We start from the raw sequence: 17,224 nt of genomic DNA, 5'->3' as shown, positions 1-17,224 counted from the left end.
CAACAAGAGCAAAACTCCGTCTCCAAAAAAAAATAAAAAAAGAGTTAAAGGATTTCTTAGATGAAAAAGTTTGAGAACCATTGTCCAATGTCCTCTTCCTTTCCTAGGCTCTCCTCAAAATCTCACCCATGCCTATAACATCAGTTACCATCTAAATACTAGTGATTAGGAGTTTTTATCTCCTGTTCAGGGCTCTGCTTTGAGCCTCCAACTGCCATCTTACTATCTAGTTTTAGACATATAAAAACCTGTATGGGCTGGGTGCGGTGGCTCACGCCTGTAATCCCAGCGCTTTGGGAAGCCTAGGTGGGCAGATCGCCTGAGCTCAGGAGTTCCACACCAGCCTGGGGTAACATGGTGAAACCCTGTCTCTACTAAAAAATACAAATAATTAGCGGGCGTGGTGGCAGGCCCCTGTAGTCCCCGATACACAGGAGGCTGAGGCAGGAGAATCGCTTGAACCCAGGAGGCAGAGGTTGCAGTGAGACGGGATCACGCCACTGCACTCCAGCCTGGGTGACAGAGTGAGACTGCAGCAAAACAAAACAAAACAAAACAAAACAAAAAACAAACAAACAAAAACCAAAAAAAAACAAGGTATGTGCCAGACTAGAGTTTTAATCTGTATTCTCACACTGGTTTTCTTCCAGGGTTCTCTATCTCTTTGAAGAGTACCACCCTCACTGCCCCCAACCTACCATCATCCCATCACCTGTATTATCTCTGAAATCCATCCAGATTTCTTCATATCCACTGCCACCATCCTAGTTTTAGCTATCATCATGTTTCACCTGGCCACGTTGATGACCTTCTAGTTGAAACATTTGCATGAACTATAGGCTCCCTTCAATTGGTTCTTCTCACTGCAGCCAGAGTGAATGAGTTTTTTAAGATACATTTTTTCTAATGATCAATTGACAATCTTTTTTTTTTTTTTAAGTTCTGGGATACATGTGCAGAACGTGCAGGTTTGTTACATAAGTATACACATGCCATGCTGGCTTGCTGCACCCATCAACCCGTCATCTAGGTTTTAAGCCCTGCATGCATTAGGTATTTGTCCTAATCCTAAATTTGTCCCAAATACATCTTAAAATGTATTTAAGACACATGTTAAATAAATGGAGAAAAACCTTTAATGTCTTCCCGTAGCTCTTTGCATAGAGACTAAAATCCTACAGGACCCTGCATAATCTAGTTATAGCACTTCATTAATAAAGTATTTTCAGGAACAAATTGTACTAAACAAGTTAAACTCTGATCAATTTCTTCATGATGCAGTTAAGCCCATTACCACTTTCATACTAATTTTTTTTTTTTTTTTTTTTGAGACAGAGTCTCGCTCTATCGCCAGGCTGGAGTGTAGTGGTGCAATCTCAGCTCACTGCAACCTCCACCTCCCGGGTTCAAGTGATTCTCCTGCCTCAGCCTCCCAAGTAGCTGGGACTACAGGCGCCTGCCACCACACCAGGCTAATTTTTTGTATTTTTAGTAGAGACTGGGTTTCACCGTGTTGGCCAGGCTGGTCTCAATCTCCTGACCTTGTGATCTGCCCGCCTCAGCCTCCCAAAGTGCTGGGATTACAGGCGTGAGCCACCACGCCTGGCCCATACTAATTGTTAACTAATTTTCTCGGGATCAATTCTCATCCCTCTTAATTTTATATTTTGAGTTTTCTTTGAAAATCTTTATTTTAACCGATTTTTGTAGGTCAAATTTGCAGATCTAAATTTGGTCAAATTTTGGTGCATCTATAAATTTTTTAGTCAACATTAGTTTATTTTTATTTATCTAGAGATGGAGTCTCACTCTCTCGCCCAGGCTAGAGCACAGTGGTGGGATCTCGGCTCACTGCAACCTCTGTCTCCAGGGTTCAAGCGATTCTCCTGCCTCAGCCTCCCGAGTAGCTGGGATTACAGGCACGTGCTACTGCGCCCAGCTAATTTTTGTATTTTTAGTAGAGATGGGGTTTCACCATGTTGGTCAGGCTGGTCTCGAACTCCTGACCTTGTGATCCACCCGACTTGGCCTCTCAAAGTGTTGGGATTACAGGCATGAGACACTTCGCCCAGCCTGTGTACTTTCGGTTCTCTTTAGGATTACAGGCCTGAGCCACTGTGCCCAGCTATTTTTATAGGGCCTTGCTCTGTCACCCAGGCTGAAATGCAGTAGTGCAACCATAGCTCACTGCAGCCTTGAACTCCTGGGTGCAAGTGATCCTTCTGCCTCAGCCTCTTGAGTGGTTGGCAGTACAGGCACACAAGACAGTGCCCTGCTATGCCTAGCTTTTTTTCTTTTTGAGACGGAGTCCTGCTCTGTTGCCCAGGTTGGAGTGCAGTGGTGCAATCTTGGCTCACTCCAACCTCTATCTCCCAGGTTCAAGTGATTCTCTTGCCTCAGCATTCCAAGTAGCTGGGATTACAGGCGTCCGCCACCACGCCCAGCTAACTTTTGTATTTTTAGTAGAGATGGGGTTTCATCATGTTGGCCTGGCTGGTCTTGAACTTCGACCTCAGGTGATCCAGCCACCTCGGCCTCCCAAAGTGCTGGGATTACAGGCATGAGACACCGCACTGGGCCACTTTTCAGATTTTTTGTATAGGTGCTATCTAATAGTTACTAGTTACATGTGGCTATTTACATTAAAATTTTTTTTTTTTTTTTGAGACAGAGTCTCGCCCTGTTGCCCAGGCTGGAGTGCAGTGGCACAATCTCGGCTCACTGCGAGCTCCGCCTCCCGGGTTCACGCCATTCTCCTGCCTCAGCCTCCCGAGGAGTAGCTGGGACTACAGGTGCCCGCCACCACACTCGGCTAATTTTTTGTATTTTTAGTGGAAATGGGGTTTCACCATGTTAGCCAGGATGGTCTCAATCTCCTGACCTCGTGATCCGCCCATCTCGGCCTCCCAAAGTGCTGGGATTACAGGCGTGAGCCACCAGGCCCAGCCTATTTACATTAAATTTTAACACTTGAATGTTAAATAAAAAATTCAGGTCAGGCGTGGTGGCTCACACTATAATCCCAGCACTTTGGGAGGGCGAGGTGGGTGGATCACCTGAGGTCAGGAGTTCAAGACTAGCCTGACCAACACGGAGAAACCCCGTCTCTACTAAAAAAAATACAAAATTAGCCTGGCGTGGTGGCGCATGCCTATAATCCCAGCTACTTGGGAGGCTGAGGCAGAAGAATCACTTGAACCTGGGAGGCAGAGGTTGTGGTGAGCCAAGATCGTGCCACTGCACTCCAGCCTGGGCAACAAGAGCAAAACTCCGTCTCAAAAAAAAAAATTCAGTACCTCAGTTATGATTGCCTCATTTCACATGATCAATAGCTACATGTGACTAATGACTACTGTGTTGGGTAGAGTGGATGGAGTACTTTTCTGTCACTGTATAAAGTTATATTGGACAGTGCTGTTTTATACTCTTATTTAATGCTTGCTCACATGATCTGTTACCTCAGTCTGTTTGGGCTAGTACAAAATAATACCTTAATTTGGTGGCTTAGACAACAGATATTTATTTCTCACACTTCTGGAGCTGGGGAGTCCACCAAGGTGCTGGCCGATTCAATTCCTGGCTTATAATTCATACAGTCATTGGTTTCCTAGGATTTTGTCTATAAGAATATTCATAGAATTAGGCTATTTTACTGCAAAGTGGACAAATGACCTTTTTCCCCTTTGTCTAATCTACCATAATCTTTCTTCACATTTCCAAACGAAGTTACTATTATTAACATATAATAGTTAATAAGACTATCTAAGACTCCCATTCCCAGTCTAACTAAATCTCTAGATTTTGTTTGCAGTATATTTATTCATGAGTGTAAATGTAATCAAATTAAACATTAAGCAACATTGAGATAACTATGGTCTGTAAGAATGTTTATTTCCCTCAGATCACATATATTTGGGGAAAATTTTGGTTATTTTTATAGAGATACTGATACTGTTCTGCTAGAGCCTCCCTTGCTTATTTCTGTCTTACTTTGTTTAGGGCATAATAACAAAGAGGGAACATATACACTCAGTTCAAGTTTGGATACATTAATCAAATGTGACATTTGTCTACTGTATTTACAATAATACCTCTTGAAAAAAAGCACAAATGATTAGCTTTTTAAATAGACTTTTATTATGAAATATAATAATAAAAGATTTGGAAATGATTTTTAAAATTTCAATTACAGTGTTAACAATTCAATTATCTTTATGAGAGAAAGCACCACATTACAAAAATACAAAGAAGGAATCTAAAATGCACATGCTAAAATGACTTAATAGTAATTACATTAGCAAATCATGAAATTCAGAAGCTTTTTCTAATTACAGATCTAAATCAGGGGTCTCAAACTTAGAGATCTTCAGGGCTGAGCAGGAACTATAAAATAGAGAAGTTGTCTGATATAAGAGGGAAGTCCAGTAGGCTGTGGCAAACTGGGGAACGCATACCCAATCAAAAGACTTTTCAAATTCAAACATTTTTGAAACATTATGTACATCCAATAAAATAACTGTGGGTCAAACTGGCCTATGTGAACTACCAGTTTACAACTCTGGTCTAAATGAATTTCTAATATTTTATGTAGTACCTAATCCTCAAAATGGCAGACAAATGGCAGACCGCACTTCTTTGAGATTATATATATATATAAAATGTATACATATACATATATGTGTATACTTACGTATTTGAGAATACTTACGCCACCATTTTGGGGGAATAGATTAAAAAATTCTAAGAAAAGTTATTTTGCACTTTGAATTCTTCAACTGAGGTAGCTTTAGGGATATATATATATTTTTTTGAGACAGAGTTTCGCTCTTGTTGCCCAGGCTGGAGTGCAATGGCACAATCTCGGCTTACTGCAACTCCGTCTCCCGGGTTCAAACGGTTCTCCTGGCTCAGCCTCCTGAGTAGCTGGGATTACAGGCATGCGCCACCACGCCTGGCTAATTATTTTTTTTTTTAATTTTGTATTTTTAATAGAGACGGGGTTTCTCCATATTGGTCAGGCTAGTCTCGAACTCCCGACCTCAGGTGGTCCCCCCACCTCAGCTTCCCAAAGTGCTGGGATTACAGGTGTGAGCCACCGCACCCGGCCTAGGAATATATTCTTTTTTTTTTTTTTTTTGAGACAGAGTCTCGCTCTGTCACCCAGGCTGGAGTGCAGTGGCGCGATCTCGGCTCACTGCAAGCTCCGCCTCCCAGGTTCACGCCATTCTCCTGCCTCAGCCTCTCTAAGTAGCTGGGACTACAGGCGCCCGCCACCATGCCCGGCTAATTTTTTTTTGTATTTTTAGTAGAGACGGCGTTTCACCGTGGTCTCGATCTCCTGACCTCGTGATCCGCCCGCCTCGGCTTCCCAAAGTGCTGGGATTACAAGCGTGAGCCACCGCGCCCGGCCAACCTAGGGATATATTCTTAAAACATCTGGCTAAGAGATGAAATTTTAAAAATACTTTCTTTCACACTTTATTTGGAAAAGTTAGTTATGCGTAAGAATTAATTAAAACTAAATCAAAATTTCATTTTTTTAACAATAGAAATTCACACAACATAGTACATTATTGCTTAGTAAGAAATGTTTATGTGAACAATAATAAAGTATTGGTTTTCCTAAAACTATTGTTCAAAAAGCATTCAATCATATAACCTCACTATATACATAATATAAGAAAATCACAATTCAGTTGACAAGTTTTATTTTAAAAAGTATTTTGTGGAAGAACTTTAGTAGATGTTATACTTTTGGTTAAAACTAAAGGTTCTCATCTGAACATGTAAAATTGCTTATAGCTCAAAGAGCTGTACAGTGTTGGCTTGTTGTGCCAAAGTAGTTTGAAAGAAGTTACTACTTTGTCTACCATCAATAACTTCACATTAATAATTTTTAAATATTTGTAAAAAATTAAGATGATAGAAGCATTAGAGGTGACAAATGAAATCTCCTTTAAAAAGACTGCAAAGGCACATTATAATTCAAATATCGTTAGTAGACTAAGAATACCTATTTAAAAATAATTCACAGACAACGCAGATTTCAAACAAAACTCAAATATACCTACTGTAAAACTTCACACAATACCCTAAAATATCTTCTACTTTTTTAACATTTTAGCTGACAGCTAGAGAAGTTTAACATAAAAAGAAAGCACCAAATCTAGCCATATAACCCCCCATTTAAGAGAGTTAATAGCTATTACATAAAACTTTAAATATTTTCTGTAAAATAAAGTTTATATGGGACAAATCAATTGCATATGTGTCTATTAAATTCTGAAATTAAAAGCCAAAGCTGTTAAGTATTTGGGTAGTTAGATGGTTAGCAATCCAAAGAGTAAGCATATAAAAAAATGTAATTAAAAAAATAAAAATAAAATGTCAGGTCGGGTGTGGTGGCTCACGCCTATAATCCCAGCACTTTGAGAGGCCAAGGCAGGCATATCACTTGAGGTCAGGAATTCGAGACCAGCATCACCAACATGGCGAAACCTCGTGTCTATTAAAAATACAAAAATTAGCCAGGCATGGTGGCGGGCACCTGTAATCTCAGCTACTCAGGTGGAGGCAGGAGAACCGCTTGAACCTGGGAGGCGGAGGTTGCAGTGAGCCAACATCATGCCACTGCACTCCATCAGTTAATGCAACAGGTCTTCCAATGTTTCCATTTTTGTGAATTGAAACTTTTTAGTAGGGAGAAATAAGTTTGGCATTTTGTTTTGTTTTGAGACAGAGTCTTGCTCTGTCTCCTAGGCTGGAGTGCAGTGGTGTGATCTCCACTCACTGCAACTTCTGCCTCCCGGGTTCAAGCAATTCTCCTGCCTCAGCCTCCCGAGTAGCTGGGATTACAGGTGCCTGCCACCATGCCCAGCTAATGTTTTGTTTTGTTTTTTTTTTTTTGAGATGGAGTTTTGCTCTGTTGCCCAGGCTGGAGTGCAGTGGTGCGATCTCAGCTCAGTGCAACCTCCGCCTCCTGGGTTCAACCAATTCTCCTGCCTCAGCCTCCTGAGTAGCTGGGATTACAGGCACACGCCACAATGCCCGGCTAATTTTTTTGTACTTTTAGTAGACATGGGGTTTCACCATGTTGGCTAGGCTGGTCTTAAACTCCTGACTTTGTGATCCGCCCGCCTCAGCCTCCCAAAGTGCTGGGATTACAGGCGTGAGCCACCGCACATGGCCTATTGGCATTTTTTAAAAACCCTAATCTTTAGTAAAGTTTCAGTCTAGCAAAGTCTAATGCATTTTATCTGCAGAACACTCATTTTGATTATTATTATTATTATTTTGAGACGGAGTTTCACTCTTGCTGCCCAGGCTGGAGTACAATGGTGTGATCTCGGATCACCACAACCTCTGCCTCCCCGGTTCAAGCGATTCTCCTGCCTCTGCCTCCTGAGTATCTCGGATTATAGGCATGCACCACCATGCTTGGCTAATTTTTTCTATTTGTAGTCGGCGGGGGGAGGGGGGTTTCTCCATATTGGTCAGGCTGGTCTTGAACTCCCGACCTCAGGTAATCTGCCCACCTCAGCCTCCCAGTGCTGGGATTACAGGTGTGAGCCACCGCACCCTGCCACTCACTTTGATTATTAAAAGCACTTACATTCAAGTAGAGGTACATGTTAAAAGAAAAAAAAAGAAAAAGAAAAGCACTTATCTATGAAGCTATCAGGATATTTTAGAATTCAAAGTTAACACTGATTTTATATATCATAAGTATTTATTTCCACAGCAGAAAATTCGTTGAACACAAGAACATTCAAAAAATAAACATGTTTCTCAAATCAATAGTGAAATGTTATAAGGGTACAAAGTAAATGCTGATATATTAAAATCTTGGTTTGATTTAGCAATTTTACTAAAACCCAGAAAAGTTTCTATGAATAAATTTATTTAATTTAATAAATTATTCATGATTAAAAATTTAGTTTTTCATAAATAGTAACAACAGACTAAACATTGAGTATATGGGATTCCAATAAACAATAATAAAAACACTTTAACATTATTTACTTCAAATATTATCTTGAAATTATTCAAATGTATTCGAAGTTTACAGTTAACTGATGTGTAACAATGAATTCCAGACTACATTGATAGCGATTAGATATATTAGTGCTATCTGCTTGTCCTTCACATGATCACAGGATGAAGCTCCCTTTTGTAAGAAACATCATGGCCATACTGGTTACATGTAATAATCCAATTAGTTAGCGTATTTATGGAGGAAGCGGTCAAATGCATCATAGATGGCTTGTCTAAAATTAAATATGAAAGAAAAACTCTAAGTAACTAACAAAAAGGGGGGACAAACAATGCCTTTACCGTAAGTTATTTCCAAACTTATCTGTGGCTTGCAACTTGACATCCTCTCTAAATAGCTATGAAACAGGCAGTTACCCTCCCCAGAATGGGTGTTTGAATCCATGTAACTTTTTTTTTCTTCTTTTGAGACAGGGTCTTGCTCTGTCGCCCAGGCTGGAGTGCAGTGGCATGATCTCTGCTCACTGCAACCTCTGCTCCCGGTTCAAGTGATTCTCATGCCTCAGCCTCCCAAGTAGCTAGAATTACAGGCATGCACCACCTCACCCTGCTAATTTTTTGTATTTTTAGTAGAGACGGGGTTTCACCATGTTGTCCAGGCTGGTCTCGAACTCCTGGCCTCAAGTGATCCGCCTGCTTCAGATGCATGCAACTTTACCACCACTGCTGGAAAACCTCAAATATACTTCCAACTTATGATGGCTCTAGAAGCATTATCTTTTTCTGAAGCACTTTTTTGTGCCTTAGAATATATATATTCATACACACATGCACACACACAGAGGCATATGTGTATAATGTGTGTATAAAATAAATTATGAAAGAAAAAGGAACTGATTTATTGTCTTATCACTTTGTTGAAAATTAATTATGTAACTTTTCAGAATGTAAGATTCTATTTCACAGATTATGATATAGACGTTTTTCATTTACTATGAACATGTTCCTGGCTACTTAAAATCAAAAGCCTTGGTTTCCCACATTAAGTTTACCAAGTATTTTAATATTTCAATTGAAAAGGAACAGACAGGCCGGGCGCGATGGCTCAAGCCTGTAATCCCAGTACTTTGGGAGGCCGAGGCAGGCGGATCACCTGAAATCAGGAGTTTGAGACCAGCCTGATCAACATGGAGAAACCCTGTCTCTACTAAAATTACAAAAAATTAGCCGGGTGTGGTGGCACATGCCTGTAATCCCATACTTAGGAGGCTGAGGCAGGAGAATTGTTTGAACCTGGGAGGCAGAGGTTGCAGTGAGCTGAGATCACACCATTGCACTCCAACCTGGGCAACAAGAGCAAAACTGTTTCAAAAAAAAAAAAAAAAAGAAAGAAAAGGAATACACAAATTTTATCTTCCATAAGATATTTTTTCTTTTTTTTTTTTCTTTAGAGACAAGATCTCGCTATGTTGCCTAGGCTTGAGTGCAGTGGTTACTCTCAGGTGCAATCGTAGCACGCTGCAGCCTCAAATTCTTGGCCTCAAGCTATCTTCCCACCTCAGCCTGTTGAGTATCTGGAACTATAGTCCTGCGACACCCTGCCCCATTCATATTTTTTTCTAAAACTGTTTTTTTCCTATTGTATAATACATTTTCATAGCAGAATATTCAGAAAATCTAAAACATAGGAAGGGGAAAACATCATAATCCCATCACTCACATCTACTGTTAATCTTTTCATATCTTTCCTCCAGGCTTTTAAGAAAATGCATGTCTAGTGGCCGGGCGCGGTGGCTCACGCTTGTAATCCCAGCACTTTGGGAGGCCGAGGCGGGCGGATCACGAGGTCAGGAGATCGAGACCACGGTGAAACCCTGTCTCTACTAAAAAAAAAATACAAAAAAATTAGCCGGGCGTGGTGGCGGGCGCCTGTAGTCCCAGCTACTCAGAGAGGCTGAGGCAGGAGAATGGCGTGAACCCGGGAGGCGGAGCTTGCAGTGAGCCGAGATCACGCCACTGCACTCCAGCCTGGGTGACAAAGCGAGACTCCGTCTCCAAAAAAAAAAAAAAAAAAAAAAAAAAAAAAAAAAAGAAAATGCATGTCTAGGCCGGGCGCGGTGGCTCACCCCTGTAATCCCAGCACTTTGGGAGGCCAAGGTGGGCGGATCACAAGGTCAGGAGTTTGAGACCAGTCTGGCCAACATGGTGAAACACCGTCTCTACTAAAAATACAAAAATTAGCCGGGTGTGGTGGTGGGTGCCTGTAATCCCAGCTACTCGGGAGGCTGAAGCAGGAGAATTGCTTGAACCTGGGAGGCGGAGGATGCAGTGAGCCAAGATCGTGCCACTGCACTCCAGCCTAGGTGACAAGCAAGACTCCGGGTCAAAAAAAAAAAAAAAAAAGAAAAAAGAAAATGTATGTCTATATTTTCACCCAGTTTAAATAACTATCAGATATTAATGTTGTATCCAACTTGTTCAACTAACCGTATCCTCACATCCAAACAAAGCTATTAAGATTGTCTTTTGCCAGGTGTGGTGGCTCACGCCTGTAATCCCAGCACTTTGGGAGGCCGAGACAGGTGGATCACGAGGTCAGGAGATCGAGACCATCCTGGCTAACACGGTGAAACCCCATCTCTACTAAAAATAGAAAAAAATTAGCCGGGCGTGGTGGCGGGCGCCTGTAGTCCCAGCTACTCCACAGGCTGAGGCAGGAGAATGGCGTGAACCCGGGAGGTGGAGGTTGCAGAGAGCCGAAATCACGCCACCGCACTCCAGCCTGGGTGACAGAGCAAGACTCTGTCTCAAGGAAACAAAAAAAAAAAAAAAAAGACTATCTTTGAAACTGATAGCCTGCTAATAGATTATTATTTCCAATATGTTGGGAAGTCATAGTTTTACAACATGCTTGTCTTTCTTTGGCTCAAGTATTTGTTCCCTGTGAATTATAATGAACCATAAGAAGGGAAAAAAATTAGAGGTGGATATTTGCATGTTGGTGTAAACACATAAAGAGATTTTGTTTTGAAGACAGATATGACAGCAATAGGGAAGAAGTAAACAGGACTTTGAAATTATTGCCCACTGGATAATTTTTTTTTTTTTTTTTTTTTTTTTTTTTTTTTTTTTTTTTTTTTTTTGAGACAGAGTCTCACTCTGCCGCCCAGGCTGGAGTGCAGTGGTGCAATCTCGGCTCACTGCAAGCTCCGACTTCCGGGTTCACGCCATTCTCCTGCCTCAGCCTCTGGAGTAGCTGGGACTACAAGCACCCGCCACCACGCCCGGCTAATTTTTTTCTATTTTAGTAGGGTTTCACCGTGTTAGCCAGGATGGTCTTGATCTCCTGGCCTCGTGATCCACCCGCCTCCGCCTCCCAAAGTGCTGGGATTACCGGCGTGAGCCACCGTGCCCGGCCCACCCACTGGATAATTTTTTTCCTCAGTTAGTTCCAGGCACTTGCTCTTGTGGAATGAATCTGAATTTGTTTACTTCCTGGTGCCGAAAGTTACAATACGGGCTTGTGTACATGTGAGAAGGGTTAGGAAATGTACGTCCCTTTTCAATCATGTGAATAGTCTCTTATTCACTTGTATTATCAATAAGCTCTAAATAACACAAAATATTAGAGCACATAAAGGAATGGCTTTATTTATTCATTCATTCATTTTTTGAGACAGAGTCTCACTGTCACCCAGGCTGGAATGTAGTGGTGCCATCTCAGCTCACTGCAACTTCTGCCTCCAGGGGGAATGCAGTGGCGCGATAGCTCACTGCAACCTTCACCTCCCAGGTTCAAGTGCTTCTTCAGCCTCAGCCTCAGCCTCCTGAGTAGCTGGGACTATAGGCGTGCGCCCACCACGCCCGGCTAATTTTTTTTTTTTTTTTCTTTGAGACGGAGTCTTGCTCTGTCGCCCAGGCTGGAGTGCAGTGGCACGATCTCGGCTCACTGCAAGCTCCACCTCCCGGGTTCACGTCATTCTCCTGCCTCAGCCTCCCGCCTAGCTGGGACTACAGGCGCCCGCCATCACGTCCGGCTAATTTTTTGTATTTTTAGTAGAGACGGGGTTTCACCATGTTAGCCAGGATGGTCTCGATTTCCTGACCTTGTGATCCGCCTGTCTCTGCCTCCCAAAGTGCTGGGATTACAGGCTTGAGCCACCGCGCCCGGCCACGCCCGGCTAATTTTTGTATTTTTAGTAGAGATGGGGTTTCACCATACTGGCCAGGCTGAGCTCGAACTCCTGACGTCGTGATCCACCCGCCTTGGCCTCCTGAAGTGCTGGGATTACAGATGTGAGCCACCGCGCCTGGCAGCTTCTTTCATTTTTATGTTTGGTGTGTGAAAAGACGGAATTTTTAAAAATTCTACTATTCCAATGTCATCTAATCTCTGTTAAGTTTTGAAGTGACTGATGGGGAATGGAAGTCAAATAGCTTAGTAGTGATTCCGCTTGAGCAAGTTACTTAATCTTTTTTGTTCCCTTTATTCTGTGTAAAGGGGATAATAACAGAGCAATTGCCCTAGCATCTGGCACATAATAGTTAACATTTATCTCTCTCAAATGAAGCCTTCATAATAGCACTTTTGAGTTTTTATATTTGACTTTCATTATAAATCTACTCTTCCTAATACCTCTTAGCTATACTCCCACTTAGACACACAAAAGAAAGAAATTTGATACTAATTTACTAATGCAAGCATGTGGGTCCTCTGCATTCACATGTATAACAGAACTTTAGACTCTTCTTAAGCAATCCTAGCAACTCTAGGTAGTCATGGATTTTTGCTTATTTGTTTTAATTTTGTTGTGCCAGAGGGCCAATGAGTATTGGATAGTCTGCTCACTCAGCAATAGGGACTCAAATGCTACATGAATACTTCTTAAAAGATCATACTATAAAAAGAAAGGTTTACTATATCCTTCAAGACATGACAGACTTGAAGAATTGGTTTATTTCTCAAAAGGGTGACATTTATAAGTTGGGCTAGATAAGTAACATATAGAAAACTTATTTCTTATGTTAACAAGAGCTAAAACATGTCAAACGTATTACATACAATTCTTCTATCATATAGCTATCCAGTTGGCAGGTTTTTTTTAACACTTATGTACAGGGCACTGATCTAACCATTTATGTGAATTAATTTATTTAACCATTAATAATAACATGAGGAATATGTTCCAATAATGCAGAATACCAGAAAACTATAGTTTTAGCATAAAAAAAATTTTTTTGTTGAGACGGAGTCTCGCTCTGTCTCCCAGGCTGAAGTGCAGTGGTGTGATCTTGGCTCACTGCAAGCTCCGCCTCCCGGGTTTTAACGCCATTCTCCTGCCTCAGCCTCCCAAGTAGGTGGGACTACAGGCATGCTCCACCTACGCCTGGCTACTTTTTTTTTTTTTTTGTATTTTTACTAGAGATGGGGTTTCACTGTGTTAGCCAGGATGGCCTTGATCTCCTGACCTCGTGATCCGCCCGCCTCCGCCTCCCAAAGTGCTGGGATTACAGGCATGAGCCACCGCGCCCAGCCAGCATAAAAGTTTTTGTAAGTTCTTTTTTTTTTTTTTTTTTTTTTTTTTTGAGACGGAGTCTCGCTCTGTCGCCCAGGCTGGAGTGCAGTGGCGCAATCTCGGCTCACTGCAAGCTCCCCCTCCCGGGTTCACGCCATTCTCCTGACTCAGCCTCTCCGAGTAGCTGGGACTACAGGCGCCCGCCACCACGCCCGGCTAATTTTTTCTATTTTTTAGTAGAGACGGGGTTTCACCATGGTCTTGATCTCCTGACCTCATGATCCGCCCGCCTCGGCCTCCCAAAGTGCTGGGATTACAAGCGTGAGCCACCGCGCCCGGCTTTTTTTTTTTTTTTTTGAGATGGAGTCTCGCTCTGTCACCCAGGCTGGAGTGCAGTGGCGCAATCTCGGCTCACTGCAAGCTCCGCCTCCTGGGTTCAGGCCATTCTCCTGCCTCAGCCTCTCCGAGTAGCTGGGACTACAGGCGCCCGCCACCACGCCCGGCTAATTTTTTGTATTTTTAGTAGAGACGGGGTTTCACCGTGGTCTCGATCTCCTGACCTCGTGATCCGCCCGCCTCGGCCTCCCAAAGTGCTGGGATTACAAGCGTGAGCCACCGCGCCCGGCCTTATAAGTTCTAACTAAAATAGTGGAGTCATATAAGGTTATTAACATTAAAAGCACTTCTTATTTAAGGTTCAATATTCACTTGCTAACTGAAAAACATTGCTAAATTATTCCACAGATGTTCAGGCCATTCTGAAAAAACATCAGAATAGAGTGAAAAGACTCTTGATGCACCAAAGCAACTTTAACAAGCCATGATCTTCCTTCTCACATCCTAAAATACCTGGCCATTAATATTTGAAGAGGGGGAAGCCACACGATAAAGCACGCCTATGATATGCATCATGCTTAGTTCTTTAGAAGAAAAAGAAAAGAAGAAGATGAAATTCTAGGAAAGAGGGAAAAGTAACTCAATGTGAGATTTGTGGGAGGTGAGGAGGGAATTCAAAGATTGAAACAGACTATAAAAATATCTAATCTTTTATATTTGTTGAAGCAAAAAAATCCAGAAAACAAACAACAAATGAACGAATACCTGTTTGGACCAGCCATCTTACCTGAAGAGTCCTTGTTTAAAAAGATAAGCACTAATATGACCTCCTTCTAAGTATCGGATTTCACAACCAGGCCAAATTTCTTGTAAACTTCGAACTCCTGTTCGTGGAATATAGGCATCTTCTTTGGCTTGAACCACTATAATGAGGCTTGGATCAACTGGGACTAGGTATAGGATTTTAAAAAATTCAACATATACACATTAGAAAATAAAAAAACACCACACAATGCAGTAAATAAAACGTTCATCAAACTAAACATTTTTGATTAAATTAAAAATCAACTATGCTACCTTACTCATCTCCAGTACGAGATAAATATTCTAAAAATGATACAAAATACTGTGGTTTTTAAAAATTAACTAATTTATTTATTTCTTTTGTGTGTGTGTGGGTACACAGTAGGTGTATATTTTTATAGGTTACATGAGATATTTTGATACGGGCATGCAATGCATAATAATCACATCAGAGTACATGAGGTATGCATTGCCTCAATCATTTATTTTAAAGATGGGATCTCACTGTGTTGCCCAGGCTGAAATGCAGTGGCTATTCACCAGCAAGATCATAGTGCACTACACCTTAAACTCCTGGGCTCAAGTGATCCTCCCTCCTTAACTTCCTGAGTAGCTGGGACTACAGGTGAATGCCACCACACTCAGCAATCCAGTTTTTCTTTTTTGGGAGATAAGAGTTTCACTTTGTTACCGAGGCTAGGGTGCAGTGGTGCAATCATAGCTCAGTACCACCTTGAATTCCTGGGCTCAAGGGATCCTCCTGCCTCAGCCTCTGAGTAGCTGGGACTATAAGCATGTGCCACCACACCCAGCTAATTTATTTTTGTTTTTGAGATGGAGTCTCACTCTGTCACTCAGGCTGGAGTGCAGTGGCATGATCTCTGCTCACTGCAACCTCCACCTCCCGGGTTCAAATGATTCTCCTGCCTCAGCCTCCTGAGTAGCTGGGATTACAGGCACACACCATTATGCCCAACTAATTTTTTATATTTTTGGTAGAGATGAGGTTTCACCATGTTGGCCAGGATGGTCTCAAACTCCTGACCTCAAGTGATCCACCCGCCTCGGCCTCCCAAAGTGCTGGGATTACAGGCGTGAGCCACTGGGCCTGGCCACCCAGCTAATTTTTACATTTTTTATAGGGACAGGGTCTCACTATGTTGCCCGGGCTGGTGTCAAACTCTTGGGCTCAAGCGGTCCTCCCACCGCAGCCTCCCAAAGTGCTAGGATTATAGGCGTGAGCCACTGTGTCCAGCTCCAGAGTGTGTGAGAGTGTGTGTGTGTGTTTGTGCGTGTGTGTGAGAGTCTTGCTGTCACCCAGGATGGAGTGCAGTGGTGTGATCTTGGCTCACTGCAACCTCCATCTCCTTGGGCTGAAGCGATCCTTCCACTTCAGTCTCCCAAGTAGCTGGAACTACAGGCATGCACCACCACACATGACTACTTTTTTGTATTTTTTTTTTGGTAGAGACAGGGTTTTACCATGTTACCCAGGCTGGTCTTGAATTCCTGGGCTCAAGCAATCCACCTGCCTCAGCCTCCCAAAATGCTGGGATTACAGGCATGAGCCACCACACCTGGCTGTCTAGTGTTTTTTAATGAATAAGATAATCTTAAATTTTCATAGATAGAATATGATACATTTAAGTAACCAACTTATTTTTGCAAACATATTCTGGAGCCAACAAAAAAATATACCCTTGAAAATATAAAATTATCTTACAAAGCATCCTTTAAAATATTTCACAAATATTTACACATCAGCAAATATTCTCAATTTCATATAAAAATTAGTACCTGAGAAATTTGCTACATGAGTACATTCATCCATGACTCCTTTCATAAATATTAAAGATTCTTTCCGAAGACCGTTTCTTCTTTGTTCTTTACTAAGTAGGTGGTATGACTGAGGGTTGCGACTTATATAACTACTTTTGTTGGTTGAAAGTGTTTGATTGAAGCGCTTCATCTTAGAGGTATCTTGCAATAAGAGTCCTTCTGATGTTGCGCTGACAGATGTTTTACTAGAATTATGGCAGTCAGCATGTTTTTGGGATACAACTTGGTTTGATATATCTAAATTTAAAGTTCTGGAAACCAGATTAAGGTTAGTTAGCTTGTCCGCATTGCTAGTGAAGTGTTTCACAAACTCTTGTCCCATTTTGAAAGAATCTGTCTGAACATATGAAAGGAAAGAAAACATTATTTAATATAAAATAGGGTTTTATTAACAACTTTGTCAAAAAAAAAAAAGAGAAAAGACAAATGTCCATGAATGAATAAATGGATAAATAAAATGTGGTATATTCAAACAATTAAACATTATTCAGTCTTGAATGAAATTCTGACACATGCTACAACATGGATGAACACTGAAGACATTATCTTAGGTGAATAAGCCAGACACAAAAGGACAAATATTGTATGATTCCACTTGTATGAGGTCCCTATAGTAGTAAAATTCATAGCGATGGAAAGAGAATGGCAGTTGCCAGAGACTAGGAGAAGGGAGGAATGAGTAGTTTTGTTCAATGGGTAAGTTTCAGTTTGAGAAGATAAAAACGTTTTGGAGATAG

General features: G+C 41.7%; 1 protein-coding gene across 17 annotated transcripts in view; it reads right to left on the bottom strand.

Annotated features, from left to right (window-relative positions):
• Positions 1 to 5,117: 5,117 nt before the first annotated feature.
• Positions 5,118 to 17,224, bottom strand: part of ABHD18 (abhydrolase domain containing 18) — an 80,591-nt gene continuing 68,484 nt past the window's right edge. For 15 of the 17 annotated variants that reach the window (XM_063637534.1, XM_063637533.1, XM_063637532.1 and 12 more), the window contains 3 exons: positions 16,446 to 16,824; positions 14,632 to 14,794; positions 5,118 to 8,267 (listed from right to left, as the gene is read on the bottom strand). In XM_063637534.1, coding sequence (XP_063493604.1) covers positions 8,216 to 8,267; positions 14,632 to 14,794; positions 16,446 to 16,824 — 594 coding nt within the window. In that variant the 3' untranslated portion in view covers positions 5,118 to 8,215. Of the gene's footprint in view, positions 8,268 to 14,631; positions 14,795 to 16,445; positions 16,825 to 17,224 lie in introns of those variants that run through there. The other 2 variants (XM_063637540.1, XM_063637542.1) reach the window with 1 other exon arrangement.

This window comes from Symphalangus syndactylus, chromosome 4 (genome assembly GCF_028878055.3).
Source record: "Symphalangus syndactylus isolate Jambi chromosome 4, NHGRI_mSymSyn1-v2.1_pri, whole genome shotgun sequence".
NCBI lineage: Eukaryota > Metazoa > Chordata > Mammalia > Primates > Hylobatidae > Symphalangus > Symphalangus syndactylus.
The sequence above is the reverse complement of the archived record's forward strand: the minus strand, read 5'-3'. Positions and strand labels throughout refer to the sequence as shown.